The 26,838-nt window shown below is 33.4% G+C and overlaps 1 protein-coding gene across 3 annotated transcripts; it reads left to right on the forward strand.

Annotated features, from left to right (window-relative positions):
- The first annotated feature begins 1,254 nt into the window (after positions 1-1,254).
- On the forward strand, positions 1,255-26,075 carry LOC139485697 (sodium- and chloride-dependent glycine transporter 1-like). Of its 3 annotated transcripts, none has more exons than XM_071270339.1 (15): positions 1,255-1,309; positions 3,053-3,222; positions 5,941-6,096; positions 10,391-10,522; positions 11,136-11,448; positions 12,532-12,664; positions 16,818-16,952; positions 17,999-18,102; positions 18,921-19,045; positions 19,917-20,029; positions 21,007-21,135; positions 22,086-22,185; positions 23,517-23,617; positions 24,813-24,983; positions 25,875-26,075. In XM_071270339.1, the coding sequence occupies exons 3-15, from the start codon at positions 5,946-5,948 to the stop codon at positions 26,016-26,018; spliced, it is 1,851 nt and encodes a 616-aa protein (XP_071126440.1). In that variant the 5' UTR covers positions 1,255-1,309; positions 3,053-3,222; positions 5,941-5,945; the 3' UTR covers positions 26,019-26,075. The 3 variants fall into 3 exon arrangements, with proteins under 3 accessions (XP_071126440.1, XP_071126441.1, XP_071126442.1); XM_071270340.1 differs by having other exon boundaries at positions 1,255-1,272; XM_071270341.1 differs by lacking the exons at positions 1,255-1,309; positions 3,053-3,222; positions 5,941-6,096 and having other exon boundaries at positions 10,981-11,448.
- The last annotated feature ends 763 nt before the right edge of the window (positions 26,076-26,838 follow it).

The raw sequence follows: 26,838 nt of genomic DNA on the forward strand, positions 1-26,838 counted from the left end.
GTCACAACATGATTGGGTAGGGTTATACATGTTTGTAAGTTCTCAAAACTTCCATCTCAACCTAATACTGTGGTGTAACAGCACAACATAAGAACAAACTGTAAAAATCATTTATAAAGGATTTCTTTTTCATTAGATTGGAGAAAAACATAAAAAGTAGGATGTTACCGATCTAAGAGTACTCCCAATTACAGAAAGCTATTTAGAAACAAATAACGATTACTACATAAATCAGGTGTCCCAACATATGTCTATCTGAATAATTTATGCAAGCTTCTATTCATTGCTGTATCTCTTTCAAATAAAATACCAAAACAGTGCAATATTTTCAATTCAATGGGTCCCAAATGTAACGTCATTAGGACGTGACTTCATATATCAAATGACGTCATTATTGGTCATGTTGTCACTTTTTAAAATAAACGGCAGTAAGAGGTTGAGCATTCCTGTGATTTCATTCAAACATTGATCAAAAACTGGTATTTCATTCTCTCTGATTAAAACAAAACCGGCACACATTGTTGTCGATGGTTGCTGTGTGCCGCATTCGTTTTTCGTTTATTTGTTTATAGCACTCATAAGCTGGTTTTGATTTTTGTATTGTTTCACATTTGGTCATACATGGGGCTTTTATTACACGGTACGGATAGTACCAATTGTTGAAAGCCGTGTGGTGACATATAGTTGCTTACATTCTAGTACTTTGGTCTCTGGTTGATTGATGTCTCAATGTTAATTATACTTAAACACCTACATCTACAAATTCAACAAATATTTTACTGACAAAGTAAGATTGCGAATATAATAAAGCAACTGTTCAAGAAGTTGCTACAATAACATTTTAACCTTTACTTATCAGTGAAAAGTGAATGGTGCAAACTGAATAGCAGTAGAATGTTTATTTCTGTTTGTTGTTATAAAAAAAGCTAAACGCGCTAAAGTGATCACAAACGTAAGCAGCATATTTCAATTGTGTCACTAATTTGTGTAATATTATTATAAAAATGAAAATGGGTACCCATCGCAATTGGGACTGTTTATGTTATTATAACCCCGTAGAGTATACAATTAAAATTGCAATTGTTCTGAAGTGCAAAACCTACAGCAAATTATTCCGAAGATGAAAAATTCATTCGTTCTATTATTGAGTGTGTCAAAAGCCATCATCGTCCCACATTTTTAAAACTTTACTTTGTGTACTGTAGGCATTCAATTCTAATCAGTGATAAATCCTTTTTGTTCTTTTCTTTTTGCAGGATAACATGTAACTGGGTGGGTGGCAGTTCCAGTACTAACAGTTCGCAGTATCGTAAGATACTCAGATACTATATTATGTTCTCCTTATTTTTACTTCTTTTTAGTTCATTTTCCGTCATTTTATGAGATGATCTACAATAAGAAACGTTCAAAGGTTGTTAAATGTTCATTTAAAAAAGCAAAATACTGCCTTTCATTATTTCAAAGGAGCAACTCATCCTTCAAGATCTTTCATGCGTAACTGAAAACATCAGTTAATGGAGTATAACCGCCATATATCATGTATATGAATCCAAATAAGATGGTTAATGTAGCATGAAACATAATTTACGAAAAATATTTTTTTAAAATCGACTATGAATTATTATATAAAACGTAGTAAATCGGATATGCTTGTCAATGATACAATGAAAGAAATGTATGTAGGTCACCGTCTTTCAGCTATAAGTAGAACCCATACAGTATATTAAGCTATAAATTGTGTACATGTACTTGTTTTGCTATTATCAGATTCTACATACAAGTAATGAACGAATTTACGTTTGTTAAAGATACTTTTACAGATAGGTTTACGATTAAAATATCAATAAAGATTATATGATAGACATAGTAGTTTGCAATTTTGTCTCATGATGAAGAAGAAGTTTATGTTTCGGGTCTTTGAATCTGAGTTATTTTGCATTTAAAAATGTCAACTGGAATCAATACCGTAATGGTCTTTATACTGCACTCGTTCTATTTGAGCAGTCAAAATGCGTTGACCGTATATTTCTATGTCATATACAGTCACTGACCTGATATCACTTTTCCTCATGAATATTTAATTAGAAATTATAATTATAATTAATTATTCATACGACCTATTCAACCTGTTCTTGTTTCCAATGTATACAACTACTTAAACTTATTTCTTTTGCAATTTTTAGAAAAATAACATATTTCACTTGTTTTAAATATTTTTGGTTTGCAAACTATAAATTATTATGTTTTATGGTTATTGCTGATATTTTAGTTCACTCTCAAACAAATTCGTTCACCATGTACATTTCATCGTGTTGTATATTTCACCGCCTGCATGATATGAGGCCTTTTTATAAAAGGGAGAAGTTTCCAATATTTAAGCAAAAAATAACATTATCACATTAAACAACAATTGAAAATGTTTTTTTTTAGATTGCAGTATAAAGACAATAATAGTGCATTGACTTGACATATCAACGATATAAGGATTCGGCCCGAAACGGTGAAAAAGCTCGGCACAGCCTCGCATTTCCCCGTTTCTAAGCCTCATCCTTATATCGTTGATATGTCAAGTCAATGCACTATTATTGTCTATTTATAACATATTTGCTCTCTAATTCAGTATTCGTTAATGGAAGCTGTAACGTATGAAATTAATTAAGAAGACTTTTGTACAGAATAAAATTGAGAAAAACACACAAATTCTTACTAGAACATAACTGTGAGTAGAACTCGCATATCTATACTAAAAAAGATATGTTTGCAGAACTCACAGATTCAAATTACCGCTCCCCATGTTGGAAAAGCCGTTAACTGTTTTACGAGCAAAATGTATATAAAATGCAAACACAAAATTGTTTATATATATGGCTAAGTACATGATGGACCCTTGGAAATCTCAAAAATAATTTAGACCTTAATGTATAATGTCCGACGTACAATTTCGTAATGTATTAAAATTGTTCTTATTTTACAATTTTACAGTTAAATAAAACGATTTATACTGAAAGAGTTGTTGATTAAAGTGTCATCAGATGTGTCTAATTTATTTCAGATTTTGTTATGACCAAGTTTTTCTAAAGGAAACCCTCAAACAAAACAATAAGATACATTATATAAAAACATTATAAAGAAAGTTCGAATGCAATACGGGTTGGCAGATTGTGAAAACGTTTCAGAACAATTCGGTTATGAAGTACTCAAAGGAACAGCGATGAAATCCAGGTATTCGAAAAAGTCTTCTCAAAATTATGTCAATAAGGAAAACAATTGCTTTTTTCAATGCAATACAACAGATTGTGTAAACATTTCAGCACAATCCGGTCATTTCAACCAAAGTTGAAAAACTGGATCGTCCATCACTGTATTGGATATGTTCCGGACCATATGAGATATGAGTATTTGGACCATACGCGTATGGTCATGACCATATGGGTATATACTCATATGGTCCGACCATACGCGTATGGTCCGACCGTACGCGTATGGGCGGGGTAATTAACATTCTGCTGTAGTTGACTTTTAATTCTTCTAAACTCTTCAGATGGTATGGCCGTTTATTAAAAAGACGCTATCATATAGGTAATGTTTTTAGTATATTATAATAAAAAAAATAAGCTAAATAAAAATAAGAAGTTTCATATAGTTAATTTTACTTAATTGTCAAATTGTACACATTTTATACCGATGGTCATTACCGATGATCATTACCGATTTGTTATTACGAGTGAATGGTAATATGTCGACTAAAAATTAAATTCCAAAATATTCTTAGTGAACTGTTACACAAGAAGTCACTGGAAAGTAACATAGTTTATTTAAGTTGTCTTGTGAATATGGTGTATTGCAGTTACTTTACGATATTTGAGATCTAGAGCTTCTTAAAAACACCGTAGACATCAGAATAGCCAAAGATCTCGGTATCACTGTACACAGCTGCAAAAAGGCTAGCTTTTCACTACTAAACAAACGTTGTAAATGAAAAGGATCGTGCATGCACAAATTTTTTGCGAATGCATAAAATATATGATACCTTGTGGAAGTGAATGTCACCCCAAGCCTACATACAAGAATGTAACTAGTGATGAAAACTATGGCATCAATATTTAATTTTTACGTAGTTTTTGGATTATAAAATTAATAAATTGTCATGTAACTATCACTTTTTGTTTAGATATTTTTTTTTTGTATTAATAAAACGTTTATAATGTAATTTGAAAAAAGAAAATACCTATATGGTCCAAATACTCATATGGTCCGGCCCGTTAATAACTAAATGAGTATTATACTCATATGGTCCGACCATACGCGTACGGTCGGACCATACGTGTATGGTCGGACCATATGAGTATATGCATATGGTCATGACCATACGCGTATGGTCCAAATACTCATATGGTCCGGAACAGATACATAAACTACATAAGTGTCCGTACAAACAACGGTTTATTGCTGGGTCTTCAAAGTCCTCAATGAAACTTCTGTTTAAATTATTAACATCAATTTTATAAGTAATCAAAGCCGGGTTTCAAAGTTATTTTTTTACTACCTATGCTAGAGGTGGCGTGAATCAGATGTGGATACTGAAAATTCCAAAGATTTTTTAGAGTGCATACAATCTAAGACTCTTTCATCTTGCAAAAGTATTAAAACATTTGACTTTTCTACACTTTACACAGGCATTCCACATTCCAAACTAAAAGACAAACTGAAAGACTTGGTCCTGCTTTGTTTCATAAAAAATAATGGCAAACGTTGATATGAGTATCTAGTCTAAGGGAGGGATAAATCCTACTTTGTAAAAAAATAATTTAGTTTAAACAAAAAAAAAATTTCTGGAACTGACATCATCAAGATGCTTGATTTCATGATTGACAACATATTTGTTACAGTTGGAGGACGTGTATTCAACAAACAATGGCATTCCCGTGGGAACAAACTGTGCCCCTCTTCTTGCCGACTTGTTCCTTTAATCATATGAGGCTGAATTTAGTCAGCAACTGCTTTGGAAGAAAGAAAACGAGTTGGCTGTATCCTTTAACTTTACTTTCCGCTATGAAGATGGTGTTCTCTCACTAAATAATTCAAAATTTGGTGACAATGTTGAACACATCTATCCAATCAAACTTCAGATCAAGGAAACAATTAACAGATACAGTTATATCTGCCTCATATCTTGACTTATATTTATGATGAGGGTTGGTTAAAAACAAAACTTTACGACAAAAGAGATGATTTCAGCTTGCCAATTGTGAACTCTCTATTTTTATGTAGCAACATTCCAGCAGCACCTGCATACGGAGCATATGTCTCCCAGTTGACATGATATTCCAGGGCTTGTATTTCCTATCATGATTTCCTTGATAGAGAGTTGTTGCTCATCAGGAACCTATCAAACCAAGAGTTGAAAGTGGAAAAGTTGAAATCATTCCTTCGTAAGTTTTAAGGACGCAATGACGAGCTGGTTGACCGTTATGGAATATCCATTTCACAGATGATAGCGAATATGTACCTAATGTCGTAGCTATAATCCCGTCACTTTTCCCGAATGTGACCTACCAAATTAGACTTATTACCGGGTTTGTACTAACATAGGGAACACAGTGGGTGTCACATGTGGAGCAGGATCTAAATACCCTTCCGGGGCACTGAGATTACCCGTAGTTGGTTTTTTTATTGGGAGGGGGGGGGGGGGGGGGGGTTTGGGTTCATGTTGCTAAGTCTTTAGTTTTTTATGTTGAATTTTGTGTTCCATTGTTTGTATATTGATGTTTTTTTTTCTTTTTTAGCCATGGCTTTGTCAGTTTAATTTCGACTTATGAGTTTGAATATCCCTCTGGTATCTTTCGCCTCTCCTTTCAAACTGTTTTGATTATGAATGATTAAAAAAGTTACGAAGTATTTTTTTTGTATTATAATAACTTTTTTTATTTTTTCAATTAGTGAAAATGAAAAATGAAAGCAACGACAGCACGCGAAGTACTTCCGAAAGGGGAAAATGGAATAACAAAATAGAGTATTGTTTGTCGATTATTGGTTACTTGGTTGGATTAGGTAACCTGTGGCGTTTTCCTTACATCTGTATGAGAAATGGAGGAGGTAAGATCTGGAGAACTTTTTGTCCGAGATGGGATTAGGTAACCTCTGGCGTTTCCCTTATTTATATGATAACTGGAGGAGGTATTATCTAGAATAGTGTTTGTCCATGGTAGGATTATGTAACCTCTTGCATTTTCCTTATTTATATAATAAATTGAGGCAGGATCTGAGTACTGTTTGTCCATGGTGAGATTAGGTAACCTCTGGCATTTTCCATACATCTGTATGAGAAATGGGGGAGGTAAGATCTAGATAACTGTTTGACCATTGTAGGATTAGGTAACCTTTGGTCTTTTCTTTACACATATGTGAGAAATACTCAATCTATTACTCTTTTATTTCAGATAAGGAGGCATTTGAAAAAAATAACTCGCTTCCGGTAAAATCCAAAATGGCGGACATTATACTTAAATCAGCCCAATATCGAAGGCTAGTATGTGAAAAGGTGTTAATATCATGCTACTAACAGAATATTTGGTACCAACCTTTGTTATATACTACTTTTGGATATATGATATAGATAAGATGTCTTCAAAAACCTTACTTCCGGTAAAATCCAACATGGCGGACATAGTACTAGAATAAACTTATTTTTAGGGAGGGTAGTTGAAATGTGTTTTATTGTATTGCTACTATCATTACATTGTGCAGGAACCTTTCTTTTGTGCTTCTCTTGGATACAATGTATAAGACATATCTCTTTAAAAGCCTTACTTCCGGTAATATCCAAAATGGCGGACATAGAAATATCAATTTTCTATTTTAATATTCAACTTTTTTCAAAATGTAAAGAAAATGTTTTTTGTTGTTGTTCTTTTTTGCTTGTCATTAAACTTTTGGCTTCTAGTTATCCTCAAAACCACTAATTTTATTCTGTAGGAAATTTTTAAATAACACTTCCTGTAAAAAAAAACCAATATGGCGTAAATTTCAAGAAATGAGTCCTCAATCCATATCTTTGATTAAAAGTTTTATATAGATTGATTAAAACAAAACAAAATTACTAAAGTACTTAAACATTACTACTATTTGGCTTAAAATACATGTTTATTCACAGTCACCACCACGTGCATACAAAGCAGTGCACGGGAGACCCGATTTTCCACATTTAAAACGACCGCGACATCTATATCTGTATCTGTATCTGTATGAATACTTTGACGAAACCAATTCTGGCTTTAATATGACGGTTTGAGAGAGCGCCGCCGATTTATTGACAAGGCGCAAGAGCAGATTTGACCCTCTCTATTCTTCGAACTTCTTGGCAGTTATGTTTTTCTTAGGACGTGCTTTTTTGAGAAATTCGTCTGGTTCAATAGTGGGAATCAGCCCCTAAACCACTTTGTACATAAATATCAATTTCTAGCTTGTTCGTCTTGCAATTATCTTGAGGTCTTGCAGTTCCAGTTGGGCAAGCATATTGGAGACACACCCGTCCTCTTTTGACCTATAATCTATGGTGATAAATCTTGCCCCTTGACGTTGTATCCTTTGTAGCTTATTCATGTTTGTTACCGTGTAGGGGTCCCGTACTATGGCTCCATATTCCATCGTTGATCTGACGGGCTAGATGTAAGCTGTTTTTTGCAATCTTGTGGGCAGTATTTCAAGTTTCTTCTTTGAAAGCCTAGTGTTGAATTTGCTCTCTTTGCCACGTTTAATATGTGGATGGTCCATTTGAGGTCTTCCGAAATTTGTAGGCCTAGGTACGGGTTATGCTTGACTTGTTGTAGTATGTGTCCATTAAAACTGTAGATTTTATGGCTTTTGTTTCTGATGCTTAGGATGTAGCATTTTTTTGGCATTGAACCGCATTCTCCAGTACACCCATAATGTACAAGCTTCTGACAAAATGATGAGGCCTTAGAAAGAGTTATTTAAAAGTGATCCTCTTTGTCCCTTTGCCATCCATTAGCGCCTGAACCGGGTAGCATAAGAGCCAATATCAAGTTCGTCCCCCTAAACACTTGTCTTAGTATATTGCACGTTTTACATGCTGGAAAAGACGAGACCAAGGTGAGGGAATACCCTCAATTAGTCTTTCCTTTTGCCCAAATAGTTATTTTCTTGATTTGTTAACCATGTTAACCCCATCTGATAAGTTTGTGTGATCTTACAGTTAAACCTCAGTAATTTGGGCTGATCAATCATCATTCTTTATGTTAAAGTCACATCTTCAATTGCCCTAAATGTTTTTCACGCAGTCTTTTTTTCCTTTTCAAGCAATCAGAGAACCATATCACAACCGGTAAAGACATGGATCACAATAAGTGTGTGTAATCACTCATTGCCAGGTGTATTGAAAGGTCTTTGATATATATTTATCCAAAGCTTTTTGCCCTCCCAAACACAATCCATAGTTCGTCTACCCCTGTCACGGAATAGCGAAACAGTTATGACAGCATCATCAGTAACGACTATTCGAATCATGACTCGTGCAAGTTCGTGTTTCATTGCATCAGACACATGCACCATGATTATATTGTCAGCCTCTTAATGTGAACATGGTGAAATACATCACGAGGTTGATAAGATAGAATATCCTGAACATTTGTTATAAGAAGCAAGAGCTACATTTAGGAAACAGGGAATACACAGACAAATCCAGAGTCAAAACAAAATCCTCAAAATTGGCAAAGTTTTCTGAGAAATGAGAAAAATAAGAAACAACTTTTAAGTTTTCATTCGCAACAGCTTGCTCAATAGATTTTGAGGAAGAGGTAGTTGTAGTAACAGTTGCTCAGGATGTTCTGTGTTATCAACCACATGATGATGTTTCAAGTTTAGCACCATGTTCACATGAAGAGGCTGACACTTGAATCAAGATGCATGTGTCTGATGCAGTGAAACACAGACTTGACTGAGTCATCACTCGAACAGTCGATACTGATGTTGCTGTCATTGCTGTTTCGCTATTCAGTGACATAGGGGCAGACAATCTTTGGCTTGAATTTGGAAGTGGAAAAAGCTTCAGATATATATCTATCCATGACCTTTCAAATACACTAGGCATTGAGCGTTGGTGACATGGATGGTGTTTGAAGATGTGACTCTATCATTCAGAATGATGATTGATCAGCCAACATCACCAGATATGGATTTGACAATGTCATTGATAAAACGATACGTGGTTTTGTTGTAAGATCGAACAAACTTATCAGATGGGGTTAACGAAGCCAGAAAACATGTTTATTTTAGAAGAGGAAATACTTATTGAGGCTATTCCCATGACTCGGTCTAGTCTTTTTCAGCAAGTTAAACGTTCAATATACCATGGCGGGGGCGAATGAGTAACAAGCTTGGTATTGGTTCCTATACTAACTAGTCCAGACGCTTATGAATGGCGAAGGGAAAAATATGATCCATGGGAACCCTTTTGGACAACTCTTTGTGATGCCTCTTCATCTTATCAGGAGCTTGTACATTATAGATGTAAGAAACACTAGTTACCACGATCTTTGTAAATTTGGAAAATAAGCTCTCCGATTGTGAATAAACCTGAATTTGGGGCCAAAAATTAGTCATTCTTAAGATGTTTAAGAACCGGAAGTGTTAACTTTGTATTTAAACATACAAAGCTGAATAGAATTAGTAGTTTTGAGGATGATTTAAGGCCAAAAGTTTAATGACCAGGTAAAAAAAACAACATTTTCTTTATATTTAGAAAAAAGTTGAACATTAAAATGAAAAATTATCAACATTTCTATGTCTGCCATATTGAATATCACCGGGAGTAAGGGTTTTAAAGACATGTTTTATACATTGTATCCATGAAAAGCACCAAAGAAAGGTTCCTGCACAATATAATGATAGTAGCAATACTTTAAAACACATTTCAATTACCCTTCCTAAAAATAAGCTTATTTTAGTACACTACAATGTCCGCCATGTTGGATTTTACCGGAAGTAGGGTTTTTGAAGACATCTTATCTATATCAATTATCCAAAAAATGTACAAAACAAAGGTTTGTACCAAATATTATGATAGAAGCATGTTAATAACACCTTTTCACATACTAGCCTTCGATATTGGGCTAATTTAAGTATGGTGTCCGCCATTTTGGATTTTACCGGAAGTGAGTTATTTTTTTCAAATGCCTCCCTATCTGAAATAAAAGAGAAATAGTTGAGGCAGGTCTATGCCAAATTTCATGCTTGTAGCAGGATGTGCACAATTTTTCACAAAGCCGCCGTACTATAATACATTTTTTTTCATTTTCATTGATATTTAATCATAAAGATTTACGTATTGGAATTCACTTTTGTACTTTTAAGTTATTGATTTATATTTCAGGAGCGTTTCTGATTCCATTTTTGTTTTTTCTGATATTTTGTGGCATACCACTATTTTTTGTTGAGACAGCAATGGGGCAATTTAGTGGTAAAGGACTTCTTCATGTATGGGATATTTGTCCAATGTTTAAAGGTTTGTATTTTGAACTGTAAAATCGTACAATAATTAAAAATAAGTATGCATGTAAGATGATTAAGTTTGATAGCGTTTAAGTTTGTGCGTAAATGTTAGAATGTCCACTGTTCAATGAATTGTATTAAATTTTATGCCTGGCAAAAAGTACAATAACAAAGATACCGAACTTGAGGAAAATACTACACGGAAAGTCCCTAAGCAAATGACATAATCACTAGTAAAGTAGCCAATATTTCGGGGTTTCAACGTTATACATATACATACACGTCTTTGTTTTAATTTATGTTAAAAGGTTTGATAAAGAGGTATTCCCTTATGTACGCATAGCCGTCAATGCTGTTCAACTTCGTAATTTAAGCCTGGTATATTTGATGAGTTATAATACAGTATTTAATTTAGATAGGTATTTTCATACATGTTAATAATAACAGTTATTTATCCCATCTATTTTTCAGTATCGATCGCTCACTTTCATGTTTCCTGTTTAATGTTTCAAAACATGACAAGACAAGTTATTCGTTGCACGGGTAATGTAGTTAATTAACTATGTAAGCATTTACTATTAAAAGTAAAAATCGTAAAATGCAATGCCTACCTTATGTTTCGTCAGGTCTTGGATTTGGATTCATGGTACCAACTTTCATGTGGAATGTGTATTACACGATCATTCTAGGATGGGGTTTGTACTATATCGGTAACTCATTTATCAGTCCTTTACCTTGGACAACATGCACTAATGAATGGAATAGTCCGAACTGTGCATTAGACAGTAGTTTCATTGGCCGTCTAGGAAACTCGAAAACATTTTCCTATCTTGAGACAAATGCAACAGAAAATGTGACTCATCACCCCAACATCACTTCATCACTGACATTGACTAACCAAAATGTGTCCTGGATAACAGCTCAAGAAGAATTTTGGCAGTAAGATTTGTTTATCCCTGTGATTGGATTGACTGAGTCTTAAAGTTTTATCTTTATTCCGAGAGGTTGGGGATAAATGTCATGTTTACTCTGATAAGAGATGGCGTTGTTCGCCGGTAAATAACACTATGATCACAACCTTTTAAAGATAAAAGCAAATGTTAAGGTCATTTCGTTTTATGATCTTAAGTTAAGATATGTTTCATAAAAGAGGGACGAAAGATACCAGAGGGACAGTCAAACTCATAGATCGAAAACAAACGCCAGGACCAAAAATAAAAAGACAAAAAATAGTACAGATGACACAACATAGAAAATTAAAGCCTAAGCAAACACGAACCCCACAAAAAAGTAGGGGTGATCTCTGGTGCTCCAGAAGGGTAAACAGATCCTCCTCCACATGTGACACCCTTCGTGTTGCTTATGTTATTACAAATCCGGTAAATAGTCGAATTCGGTAGGTCACATTCGTGAAAAAGGAATAATTGCTGAATTGTAGGGAAGGACAGTTTGTAAATTATGAACGAGCATCCGCTTCTTATGTCAATCTACTTGGTTATATACTTCTGATTAGATAAGAAAATTACTTTTATTATATTGAATACCGTAAAGCGGGTTAATTTCGCGGGTGTTAAATTTCGCGATTTTCATTAAATAAGATATACGAAATATTTTGGCGGTTATTATTTTGGCGGATTCATAACTTTAATCAATACCTTTGAATGTTCACTTTTAAATTGGCAGAGTTTAATTTGGCGATTTTGTTCTCTCCGTGAAAATTAGCGAAAATTTATACTCAGCAAAAATAACCCACTACACGGTTTGCTATGCATATATAATTCTGTTTTGTTAGTTCGATGGGCCGAATGACTGATTTTATGATTTATAAGAGAATAAACTCATCATAGACAATGTTAATATAAATTGTATCCACATTGGTTATAGATGTATTAAAGAAGACGACGTTTCAATAAGTACAGAATCCGTGAGGTCCTGTGTAAAACCATTTTGATAGTGGTGGTCATCTTTGATTATCTGTGGTATCAAGTTTTGTAATTTAAAATAAGTATTATGACATTTCAGGAACAATGTACTACAGATATCGTCTGGTATTTATGAGATGGGAGACCTAAACTGGCGAATGATACTTTGTTCATTTGGTGGTTGGGTACTGATCGGCCTTTGTATATTTAAGGGAGTCAAATCTGTTGGAAAGGTTGGTACCAGTTTTATCATACTTCATATATTTTTTGTTACAAAAAAGGAATAACCCAACCTATATAAAAGTAGTCATTTTAAAAAAGCGTTTCTTCAGTAATTTGCAGTAAAAACAGACCAAGAAATAGATAACTTGAATACTATGTCATAAATGTGAGTGTTGAAAGGAGTAGGTCCGGTAGTCCGTTGCTGTGTGTGTTACATTTTAATGTTGTGTCGTTGTTCTCCTCTAATATTTAATGCGTTTTCCTCAGTTTTAGTTTGTTACCCCGATTTTTGTTTTTTGTCCATAGATTTATGAGTTTTGAACAGCGGTATACTACTGTTGCCTTTATTTGGCCTCGACTTTCAAGTCTTCTAACGATTTTAGAAGCTTTAACACTTAAGTGTCTATTTCAATTGATTCGACTAGTTTATGTGAACGATTTTAACTGATCTAATCATTAAATACGCTCCGATTCAAGGTTAAATATGAAAAATCTATCAAATATGACAAAAAACGTCACTTTTCAGATGGTTTTTGTCAAAAATGAAGGTGGCCGCATCCGTGTCCATCCTCAACCTTTAGATATATTATGTTTTATCATCAAATACAACTTTCATTTTAATATTATGAATGAAAACGATTGCGGCCACTTTCATTGAGACAGAAACCGTCAAAAATTTAACAAAAATGCTAAAATTGTGGAGATTTCAGTAATTTAGCATGACTTAATGATGCTAGACCCAGATGTATGTGCAATGTATTGTCAAAAACAGCCCATATTTATGAAGCAGAAACATTCTACTACCCCAAAAATAGCTTAAAGATTGCTTTTTCACAATTTTTTAAAACTGCTATATTTTGGGGCCAAAAATGGGTCTTACTGAACCTATTCCTTTGTAAAAAAAATTAAATATGCCAGGCTTATAATTTGTTTCATCTGACGAGCGTTTCATCTCCTTCAGAATCATCAGTGGCGCTCGAATTACAATATTTTGAAAGCCAATTCAGATAAAATGGCATAAAAAGAAGCTTAGGTCAATATGGTTAAGGCAAAAGAGGGGCGGGAGATACCAGACGGACATTCAAACTCTTAAATCAAAAATGAAATGACAACGCCATGTTTAAAGAAAAAAGACAAACAGACAAACCAACACTCAGCAATCCATGTCCAGGGCTAACAAAATGTATGTGCAATGTTAACCATGTTTACGTCATTTGCAATGAAAATAAAAAGCCAAGAAGGCAGCATTTGTTTTAACGCGTGTCATAATTATGCAAACTTGAATGTGTTAAATATATATGTGGGTGGAAATATATGTGTGGAATTAATGAATCGGATATAGTTTTCATGAAAACAGCACGTGGTCAAATGTCAACAGAGATAAACTGACCTTGAAAGTAACGAGCTTCCGAAGAGTTCACACTAAAGATTATACCGGTCGAGAATTCTAGATTTCCTGACGTCAGAATATATTTGCATAGTAATGTTCCAAACACAAGGCCAATATGGCCTTGAAAAACTTACCAATCGCCTCAATGAACTACAATGCATTGTGAGCTACTACGAGTATACTACTACTTGAAAACACGTGGAATTAGTGGGAAAACTGTCAACTAATATAGTGTCTATGACTCTCAAAATAAATGTTTTTGTTCTGCGAATATGTTTATTGTAAAATATATATAACATAATCTTCAATTTGCATGCTTAGATTAAAAAAAATATTGTTTACGAGCTTCACGATTCGACTTTCTTTTCCGCCATGTAAAAGTAGTTGAACAGGTTTTTTCCATTGTTATGCATTGTCCTTGAACAATTATTTCACGGCGTGGAACGGTGAAATTTTACATGAATAGTATGAACAATTTTTGAGCTCTTTTAAACCTTTCAATGATAATGTCATTCCAAAAACATTTGTCTCGAAAAACATTTAAAATGGCACTGAAAGACTTCTATCTGTACTGGATGTGTAAACTTTTCATCAGGACCTGAACTAAAAGTAAGAGCACCACAATATTCCGTATGCTAAAAATTAGTGTCTCATCCATCGAAAATGTCCGTCTGTTGCTAATTTTATCCTAAAATATACCTCAGAGGTATTGTTATCGTTCGGCTGCTGTCCTATTGATGTATGCACAATATCTCCAATTATTCAAATCCTCTGTATCATAGTGGGTTTCATATTACTTTTTTTTCTCCAAAACGTGCCTTGTGTATAAAAATAAGAAAACGCAGTATGAGTGCCAAAATAAGACATCTTTCTATCCAAGATGCAATCTTGTAAAGAAAGCAATTTTAGGTCCAATGCTGAAAAGTAAGCTATAGAAGACCAAAAATAACACGTGTAAAACAATCCACCCCCTCCAAAAAAACCAAACCAACAAAACAAAACAACGGCTTTATTTAATATACAAAAGAAAAAGAAATGTACCCAATAAATAAAAGAAATATAATAGCTTTATTTTCAACGCTGCAATTTTCACACAATATAGCAATGCTACCACCTTGTCGCACATACAATGGATAACATCATTAATGGTTTTAATAAGGTTGGTAAATGTACGAGTCTGTTAAAAATTCCAATGTCTCCATTAGAAAAAAATCGAACTTTGCAAAGACGAAAACAAAATGAAACAACAGTTGCTGCTTCACTACCTTCAGAACAAAATGACCAGTTTGAAAGTCCCAAAAACAGAAATATGTCAAAAATCAGTTACACCTATAGATTTTGTTAACACTGTCAGACAAGAATTTAAAAAGACCTTTGTGTAGTTTGGATGAAATATGATGGATGATATAGGTTTTGTGCATGTTCTGTACCTTTTAAATTCTCAAAATGAAAATATTACTTAGTGTTCTAGAGACGTTAGTAAATATATTTCATTTTGAAAGAAGTTTGTTTACAAAAATAAGGAGATGTGGTATGATTGCCCATTTAAGCTCAAATGAAATGGATGTTACTACGTAGTGATATAGTCATCTGTAATGCCTTCAACAATGAGAAAAAACTATACCGTATAATCGGCTATAATTGGCTCCGATTGATAAATTTTCCTTTTTGTTTAAGACAAAGAAATAAACACATTGTTTTCTTCGATTTAAATTACTTTTTTTTTATCACAAAAGAAGGTACAATATCATAAAATGAATTTTGTGAAATCTTAGAAATTTTAGTAGTCTCATCAGATCTTTAGCAAACTGTAATTCTCCGCCTTTTTACGACCACACAATTCATAGGATCCTAATGTTTCTCTTATTATCTAAAGCTACCAGCTATACAAAAGTTGCTGAACTCCATGAATAGTAGCACCGGCTATTATCAACGGCTAAGTTTATACTAGTTAATTTGTCTGATGGATAATTGTTTTTTTCACTGTTGTTTCGCTGCTGTCTGGTGGACGAATACCTGAAATCATCAAACATATTAATGGCTGTACATCGGGTAATTCAAACTCTTGTTTCTTCGCCTTCGCATAGAAATAACTTTTCGTTAATCTGAGCATGGACCGAATACTTTATATCACGAACTATAAATGTGGATACAAACATTGATAAACTAACCGATATTGCTAATCCCGCATTGCATGAAAAAATGTGTTGTATTTCAGTAAATAACACGCTTGTTGGATTAATTGTAAACACGTAGTAGGTTATCATGCATTGTTACTCATTTAGTGGCTTGGTCAAAAACTCAGGTGAAAATAAATTGCGTCACACGTAAATAAACCATTACATGTGCGAGGACATAAGTATGCTAATTCATGCATTTCCAAATAAGGTAGTGTTCCTTACCTATTACATGCCGCTATAAAAATAAGATATGTCACGATATTGTATAACGAGTCAAGTAGCAATTGTAACGGTACCAAATAACCGATAAACTTTCACTGGATGCTGATTTAATTTTTTTAGTCATATTGTCAAGACTAGAACATAACATTTCGATTAGTAATTCCTTTTAAGGTGGTACCCAACACTTTCAGAGTTATCTCCCTGTAGTGTTAGGTACCACCTTAATGATAGCTCTTCGACTGTTTCGGTTCTTTTACATCCTTAGCTTTCAAGCTTTCACTTATTCGGCTTTGAGCGTTCATGGTGCAGATAAATCCGGAAAAGCGCTTCGGACACATGTCATTTATAACGTGTTGGTTTTATTTTTTACAGGTTGTATACGTAACAGCTACACTGCCTTATATATTACTGACAATTATACTGATCAGAGGATTGACTTTGGACGGTTCAATAAATGGTGTTATTATGTATTTACGACCAGACTTTAGCAAGTTGTTGAATGCTCAGGTATGTTTAAATTTAAATTTTTATCATTTTACTCGCGAGAGTATATGTGTATGCTCCATTGAAGATATTAAAGCATGTAAACACTTGTATTCGGGTACGTCAGAGATTTTTGCAAGGATACCATATGATTATGTTACAGGTATACGGGTGTATTCTGTTACGAGAGCCATACTTGTAATCGTGTGCGCGTGTATTATATTTCATTACAGATATACTTGCAAGTAGATATGTGCAATATGTTATATTTGATATCTACCCTCAGATATACATGTGTATCGCTCCTTGAGAGGTGTACAGTGTGTACGCATATACCAATTCAGTTGTAAAATTAACGAATTTGTAAATAAAAGGAATAGAACACAGTTTTGTCTTCAATGTCTTCACAATACCCGTTTAAATGACACGAGACCCAAACAATACAGTAAAATTGAAAGGAAAGGGAATTATGTTTATTTTATTGATGCAGAATACACTAAGAGGCGCCAAGTTATGCTAATTTAAGAAATTTAAGAAATATTGTAAGTTCAAAAGAAAATAAACGTAAAGCATTTGTAACTTTAGATATTGTATGTACTAGCACTCTAAGATATTTCTTTTTAGTTTACATTTGACTGATTTTTTTTATTATTACATTGGTTGCAATGAATTACCGTGATTTCCCAGTGAAATAAAAACGGATAATTTCACATGTGAAATAAACTCAGTTATTTCACTCTTCTGCATCATACAACAATAAGTGTTGTCAAGACGTTGTCAATAACGTCGCATCAAAGCAAATGGTGAATGCGTAAAACAAGATATAGTTCCTTACATTTTCTACTTTAATTTTATTTAAAAGCCTATTGTCAATGTGATAATAAGAATAACTTATCAAAGAATTAAAATATCGAAAAATATTCGTGACCAAACAACACTGATAATTGACTCATGCGCTACCCGTATTCGTGTATTAATGTGTTGTTCGGTCACTCGTTGAATATTTATCTATATTTGAATTCTTCGATTTGTTATTCTAAAATATTAACACATGATATTGAATACTTCAGATCTGGATTGAAGCCGCGCTACAAGTGTGTTACTCGTTAGGACCAGGCAGTGGAGTTCTTATTACACAAGCGAGCTTCAATAAGTTTGACAATGATTGTATCAGGTATAACGAATAAATTTAATATCAAAGCTATAAGAAGTCAATGGTTCAGTACTGACATGATTAATAACATAAATTTCTAAAATGTCTTGTTGAAAACTTGTCAATTTCTTAGAAACTAAAAATCGCTATGGAAAGGTGTACCTTAGATGACTTTGGCTATTCATTTTATTTGAAGAAATCCAAGAAGTATTTCGATGTTTTTGATTCCATTATGTTTGATTGTAATATATAACAGTAGTCTGGGGTAATAATACCTTTGAGTAGTAACAGTCCACCATCAGTGGTATCGACCCAGAACTATTACTCAATTTTTTTTTTATTATAACGAATATTCTTTTTCAATTCTGAAGTGATTATACTATTTGGTAATAACAGTCCACCATCAGTGGCATCGACACATAGCTATTATACATTTTTTTTTATAACAAATATTGTTATGCAATCGTTCTCCATAAGTAAAACGTCTGTTTATGCTACTGCCTTGGCCTTCCATAATACTACACACTTGTTGTTCGTCATAAATAAAGGCAACAGTAGTATACCGCTGTTCGTTCAAAAGTCATTAATCGATTGAGAGAAAACAAATCCGGGTTACAAACTAAAACCGAAGGAAACTCATCAACTATTAGAGGAAAACAAAGGAACAACAGGAATAACAGGAACACTGAAGTGCAATAGAAACAAACGCCAACATACATAGAAACGAACTATTTGATAGCAACTGCCATATTCTTGACTTTGTACAGGACATTTTAAGAAAAAAGTATAGGTAATATATAAGTGACAAGTTTATATATTTCTGACTTCTTCTATTACAGGGATTCCATAATGTTCTCCTGTATCAGTGAATTCACCAGTATTTTTTCAGGGCTGGTTATTTTTACAGTCCTTGGCTATATGGCAGGACAGATGTCAATTCCTTTGGAGAAAATTGTAAAAGGAGGTAATTTTGTTTTCACAATATAAGAAAGTATAAAATAAACTATATATAAAAAAATTACCCATGCGATCATAATGGTTTGTTTTATAACAACTTTTCAGCCATGCAGTCCTTTATTTTATAGCCGTCAATGCGCTGGTCATATTGATGAGTTCATCGTTAGAACAAGGTTAAACTTAGCTTAAATGAACTGATTTAAAAAAAAAACCTTATCAGCACTCGTGATAAAATTACTGTGAACTGACAGATTTGTTGCTCATTATTGTCTATTTTGAATAGGTGCTAAACTCAGATCGTTTGTACATGTAATCTATTACTAAGTTGTCTCATATTATTTAGACTAGGTCAGTTTCAAAGCTCGGCATATTGTATTGATATTTGTCTAATGATACCAAACATCTATATTTGTTCATACATTATGTATTTGTTTGCACCCATCCTAAGTCAGGAACCTGTTGTTCAGTGGTTGTCGTTTGTTGATATGGTTCATTAGTGTTTCTCGTTTGTCGTTTTTTATTCATAGATAATTAGGCCGTTGGTTTTCCTGTTTGATTTGTTTTACACTTGTCATTTTGGGGCCCTTTATAGCTTGCTGTTCGGTGTGAAGCAAGGCTCCGTGTTGAATGCCGTAATTTGACCTATAATGGTTTACTTTTAACACAATGTGACTTGGATGGAGAGTTATTTCATTGGCACTCATACCACATATTTCTTATTTCTATTTAGTACTTAACGATGTAACTTTGTGTTCTTAGGTTTTGATTGGGTTTGGCATATCCAAATATCAAAACAAAATGGTCATTGTAAGATAAATATCTAACAAATAAGTAAAATGCATTGTGTTTTACACTTTTTTAATTTATTTTTTTTTCAGGCCCAGGACTAGCATTCATAGTGTATCCTGAGGCTTTATCAAAACTTCCTGGAGAAAATTTTTGGTCCTGTATATTTTTTGTTATGATTCTATGTGTTGGTCTTGATAGTCATGTGAGTACATAATCTTTATATTAGGATTTTTGTCTGATAGCACCAGCGTGCCCCGTGCATTACTCTTTCTTAATATGCTAATAATAAAAACAAAACGTTTATAACATGAATTGTAGGATGCGCAATGATAGAAACATGTTTTTTTATCAATTGAATAAAAAAAGATCATAACATATATATAACCAGAAATGAAACGATTTTTTTTTCTTCACTTTTTTAACAAATAAAACATTGTTTTGACATCTGTATACGCTATAGATGAAAAGACAAAATATATTGAGTGCGTCCGAAGCATGTAACTGAATTGACTTTAACCTTATTCAGTATCCTCAAATATAAACATTTAAAAAAAAATAGAATCTAATCCAAAACACGACACGTCTTCATCTGTATTAGTATGGAGTACGTATAACCTTTTGTTTAGATCTCTCTCAATTGTGGTATTTAATTTCAAAATTCCAAAATCATAGTTTCAAACGATCAAGATCAACAACATTAACATAACAACACAATAGAGGTAAAAATTAGTTGAAAAAAATATGTCTATCGCGCCCATCTACTAAAGGAAAACAATGTTTCCATTTGTATACATCGTTGGCTTTCAAGTATTCGACTTCTAGCGTTCCTTATGAAAGCGCTTGAGACGTATGAAATTCATAAAGTGTTGTTTTCATTTTTTAGTATTGTAACATGATTTTTGATATTTCAAATCAGGTATGATCGATCAATGGTTTATAAAGCTATATATTCACCGTATATCAATTATATAACAATAATATGGCTTACCTTGTACAGAATATGGCAGTTTGTTTATTCGAAAGAATGAAATGCAGTATTGGTACAGGTATTCTCGATTAAATTCAGGGAAACACTCGATCAAAAACTCTGTAAAGCGAATGTTTACAAACGTAATGGCCCAAAAAAACGGGTCTCTAAAAGAATAAACATTTATAACAATGAATTACATTTTTATTTAGTTTGTTACAGTAGAAGCCGTGATTGGAGTTTTTACAGATACTTTCCATAGATTACGACGTAGAAAAGAGCTCTTCACTGTTGCTTGGTGTCTTGGAAGCTTTGCTCTAGGTTTAATATTTTGTACACAGGTAACTGATATATCATCGAAGCTATCTTTATCTTGATTTGTTGATAGTTGTGTGCTTAACGTACAATGTAAAATACTTCAGACAAACTAGGGATTAGAACAAATTAACAATAAAGATCAATAAATACTATAAGTAGGTACTTTAAAAGAAGTCGATATGAATTAACGGCGAGAATTCGAACTTCTAATGAAAAATGGGGGTGTAATATATAGAGACAGAACTTAAGCCTTGGAAAAGCCAACTTGCGGACCTCTTCAAAAGTTGTTGCAATGGTTCCTAACATGCGGAGATCGTGTCGCACTTTTATAAACGAGATATCGAGTTTAAAGTTTTCATTCTGACCGGACGTAGATGTGTGAATATGCATCACGACAACACAACGGACTCCTCACTATGGCAAGGGGTTAACTGCCGGTCGGTAAAAAATTACCATGTTTAATTTGTGTAGAGCAGAGCCACATCTTCCATGCCGTATTGAATCCAAGGAATATTGTATACCTTTGCATATTCGGTTGAATAAATTTACCTTTTTTGATCATATTATTTATAATTCTAATAATGTTAATGTTCAATGGATGTCGCCAGTTTTTATAAATTCTCTACTTTGATAACTACTTTTACCTACTCCCAGTTGAGTTTTATATCTTCACCATAGAATAGAAGGAAAAAAGGTTTGTTATACTGATATTTAAAAACGAGAAAATTTATAGCCTGATTTATGTGCAAACAATAGACGAAAAACAAATATGATATACAGCAACAACTGAATCACTGGCTCATGACTTCAGACATGGACAAGCAGAATGAAGGGAAGGGGTTGGAGGAGCCCGAGTTTGGGTCAAACATGTTTGCATGCGCCAACCCTCCCTTTAACATTGGACATTGGTGTAACAGTACAAATATGACAAAAATTCATTTTAAGGTATTATATATTTTTGATATCTTTGTAGGGTGGAATATACATATTTCAATTAGTTGACTGGTACGTTGCTGCCCTGTCACTTCCAATTATGGGTTTTCTTGAATGTGTCATATTAGGCTGGATTTATGGTACGTTTATGTCTATTACCTGTGAATATTGCAACAAGAATGTTTATATGTCGATTGCTATTTATTCTTTTTATCAAACTTGACTAAACGATATATTTTGTTTATCATGTAAGTTTTCCAGTTACAAATAACTGGTCATGAACTACAATTTAAACGTGAAGCAAGAGTTAACTCTGTTTAATTCAATTAATTACTTAGAGGCAATGCTATTTGATACTATTCGAATGAAAAGATGATGAGTATAGGTTCTGAGATAGAAATTCCAGAACAAAATAAAAGTATGAGAATTGGAAAATATTCTCAATGCTATTTTTCAAACTGTAAACAGTTAAAACAGATGGGAATTAATTAATTAAACAATACCAATATCTGCTATTTACACCAAGCTTCTATGTTTTATATAATGAATGAACAGTTCTCTAAGTTCTCCCTTGATGGAATATGCTTTAACTACTATTGGTTACATCATTACCAGGACTAACAACAACAGTTTATCTATGCGAATAGACACGCATAAGAACCCCTTATAAGTTAAGTGTAAGGAAAGATTTAAGAGGTTTGAAAAATTATGAATAAGAAGCGTCACAATTTTTTTACATATATGTTGGCAGAATAACCATCAGTCCTGCCATACTCTCCCTTTCCTTAACTGACTTTTCGTCCCCTAAGGGATCATCAGTGACGCTCGAATCGGAAAAGTTGAAACAGCCATATAAAGTACGCAGTTGAAGAGATGATAATTCAGGACTCAAAATTCTCAGAGCTTTTGCCAAATACAGCTAAGGTTATGCATTCATATTGTAACAATAATTTCTTAGTATTTTAAATATTCTAAGTTTTGTAAACATTTAAGTATTACCATATTAATAAGCATTTACGTCAACACAACAGAACTGTTGAATACCGATCACGAGCTGGTTACAGAATCGAGGAGGATATCTCTTACAGCAGTGGTATTGACCAATCATTATAATGCTTATCAATCAGGACTGAAAGAATGACGACATACATGGTAATACGTTATTGTGACCCAGGCCTTTATTTATTATTTGGAGATGAGAGTTTAAAAGGAGCGTTCAAACTCGTGTGTCGAAAAAAAAGGGGCGTTCAAACTCGTGTGTCGAAAAAAAACCACCCAGACAACGCCAAAAAGACCAATAGACAAACAATAGTACACATAACACAATGTAGAACAGTGAAGACTGAGCAACACGAACCCCACTAAAATGGGGGTGATCTGAGGTGCTTCGGAAGTGTAAGTCAAGGTCGATGTCATTACTGTATTAAGTAAGATTTGATGTATCAAATGATTATAATGAACAACATTGCAGGTATGGAAAGATTTTCTAATGATGTCAATCTTATGTTAGGACGAGGAATTCCGATATTTTTTAGAGTCTGTATTATGTTCGTAACACCTCTAATAATGTTTGTAAGTATGATATTTTATATAACATTGAAGTTAAATTTAATATCACCTTCATCAGTTTTGTGGGACACCAAAAATTTGGTAAACCTTATATACCAAACGGGTCAGACATTTCAACTCAAAAAGCTAAACAGAAGAACCGGTACCAAAACTAACCGGTCCCAAACTAGATTGCTGCATGATGAAACAGGTTATATACTTGAAGACTATTTTCAATCAGACCCTAACACCTTTTAGTTTAACGATTGTTTACTGGAGTTATATTACTATTTTTCTGTAAGGACAATAATATATATTTCAATGTAAAGACGATTGTTTAAAAAAGGGGCGAAAGATACCAGAGGGACATTCAAACTCATAGATCGAAAATAAACTGATAACGCCATGGCTCAAAAGAAACAGACAAATAATAGTACACAAGACATAACATAGAAAACTAAAGAATAAGCAACACGAACCCCACCAAAAACTAAAGGTGATCTCAGGTGCTCCGGAAGGGTAAGCAGATCCTACTCCACATGTGGCACTGCGCCCTCTTGTTACTAGAATTTCTGTTCCAGTCATCCTGAAAATGTTTTTTCCTAAATTGTGCCATCTCGAAATGAGACTTAACACTGACGTTTGTTCTAAACATTAGCAACATGCCGGGAACAACATGTGTAGCAAATTATGGCTTCCATATCGGAGAAGCTGAGATCTCCCTGTTTGTTTGAAGGGTCCATGCTGCTGAATCTATCGTTGTGTATGTATTTTTTGTTTGTCAGGGAAATATAAAAATCAAATAGCAATTGGCCATTTAAACATGACATCACACCAAAACAAGAAAGAATTCAATATGAAAGGAAGATTGTGTGAATAAAACGTCAATTGGACAACAAAATAGAGATATTAAGATGACAATATAAATTCTAATAATTTAACAAGTTTCTATACAATGCATTGAACGGAGTTTGTACCAAGTCATGAATATGGCAGTTGTTATCAAATATTTTCTTTCTATGTATGTTGCATTAGCGTTTGTGTTAGTTGTACTTCAGTGTTTCTGTTGTTCCGTTGTTTTCCGTTTATACTTGATGTGTTTCCCTCGGTTTTAGTTTGTAACCCGGATTTGTTTTCTCTCAATCGATATATGTTTTTGAACAGCGGTATACTACACACACCTTTATTAATAATATTATGATATATAATGTTTTGGTAGGTACTGATTATTTCCACAATAATTGGATACCAGCCACCTACATACGGCACTTATAAGTATCCCACAGCAGCTGTCACAATTGGAATGATGATATCTATCTTGCCTATAGTACCTATTTTCATTTGTGCATTGGATGCAATCATAAAGGCTGAGGGAGACTCAATTTATAAAGTAATGCGTGTACAATTTATCAATATTTAATAATACTAATTAAATGCAATAAACACTTATACATTCCGTTCGTCGATTTTCAACTTCATCACGATCGCTTAAATCTAGACATTTGAAGAAAATGCATGCGCAAATATACTTCAACATAAGGAGCTATAGGCCCAAAAAGGACATAAACAGGATAGACCAAATAATTTCAGGTCAACTTTGTATAAATGAGTTGGAACCTTAGTCTCGTTATTATTTTTAATTGATGAACTGGGATTCTGAATAAGCATATGTTATAAATCATGTCAGTACCGAATCAATGACTACCGATTGGACGATAGCCTCTGCAACTAACAGCTAATCAACAGCGATATCGACCCAGTGATAGTTTCACGTTTGTACTTTTAAAAAATGCCACACATATTTCAAATTTAAAACCCATCGATTCTTAGATTTTGCTTACATGTATTTGTTAACGTATGTATTCATTTATTCTTGTTTATGGTCTCAGAGCAACAAAGTAATACAGTATGCATATTGTTCCTACTGTTGATGTTTAGCTGTAACTTTTAATATTTTGTCATTTGAATCTCATCGGTTCAGCAACAGGACATAGTTGATATAAATATGTTGGTATAAATGATCGTTCGACAAATTTATAACACTTTTTAATAAAACCTTTTAGTGCCTTGGGCATATCCAACCCCTTGCTCTCCACAACAACACAACATTCGAAAGTAATATTTAAGACATTTGATATCTACTTGTTAATTAACTGTGGGTATTGATGTGAAGATAATTTAAATACAAATTCAAGGACTTTCCTCGTTATTATAAATAAAGTCAGACATACGTTTACATTTTACTTGTTATCAGATACTAGTATTATCTTATTTGTTACAGAAAATAGCAAATGCCTTGAAACCAACATCACAATGGAAACCAGTTGGTCAAGAATATGAAGCTGTGTGTAAGGAGAAAGAAATAACAGACATGAATGTACTGGAGAAAATCAAACTTAACCTACTTGGCGAGACAAACGTTTGAACAGATGTTTTTAAAACATAATATTTATAGTGAATCTGATGTAAAGATGTACAATAATAATTACGGCTGTTTCAATTAAATAGAAAAACAAGGGATATAGAGTATCCATTTAAGACACAAAATCAGTTCATGCACAAAAAAAAAAAAGACTCTTCAGTGTTTTAATTGCTGTTCTTCATCTCAAAGTCACAGTGAGGCATTCAACACGGAGCAAAAAAACTCTCACCTCATTGCAAGTTTTAGACGGCCACTAGCATCGGCTTGAGCGGAATTCTCTGTAAAAATAATTACACCATAACTTTATCACATTGCGTCACTTTGAATTATAATTATAAACTTTAAAGCGTGTGTTTCCTCAATAGACGACAATACTGAAATTTGCCCAATATAATGTGTAGAATAAAGAAAATACTTCTTGTGTTATACACCAATATTGTCATCTAAATAGTTTTTAGAGTTTATTTATGTTTAACCCCTCAATAACTAATTAATCACATTACTGTAAGTGTTTCCAGAATATGGTATCTGTTTGTGGGGAGATAATGTGTTTGATAAAAGTGTTAATAACACAAATACCCCAGCTTATAGAATTTAAAGTAAATGACTGATTTATATATGTAAATTCATTGTTTAATCATACGTTTTTTGATTGAGTTAAGTCTGCCAATTGATATTTTATCGTATGTTTTTCTTTGTTGTGATGTTATGCTATTGTTTCAGAAAAAGGGAGAAGGTTTGGATCCATTAAAACGTTTAATCCCGCTGCAATTGTTTGCACCTGTCCTAAGTCAGGAATCTGATGTACAGTAGTTGTCGTTTG

This window comes from Mytilus edulis, chromosome 8 (assembly GCF_963676685.1).
Source record: "Mytilus edulis chromosome 8, xbMytEdul2.2, whole genome shotgun sequence".
NCBI lineage: Eukaryota > Metazoa > Mollusca > Bivalvia > Mytilida > Mytilidae > Mytilus > Mytilus edulis.

Coding starts and splice junctions, on each gene's coding strand:
- LOC139485697 (XM_071270339.1), top strand. CDS start 5,946: ATGAAAAATGAAAGCAACGACAGCACGCGAAGTACTTCCGAAAGGGGA. Junction 12,665..16,817: donor GAGTCAAATCTGTTGGAAAG/GTTGGTACCAGT, acceptor TATTTTTTACAG/GTTGTATACGTAACAGCTAC. Junction 21,136..22,085: donor GTTTAATATTTTGTACACAG/GTAACTGATATA, acceptor ATATCTTTGTAG/GGTGGAATATACATATTTCA.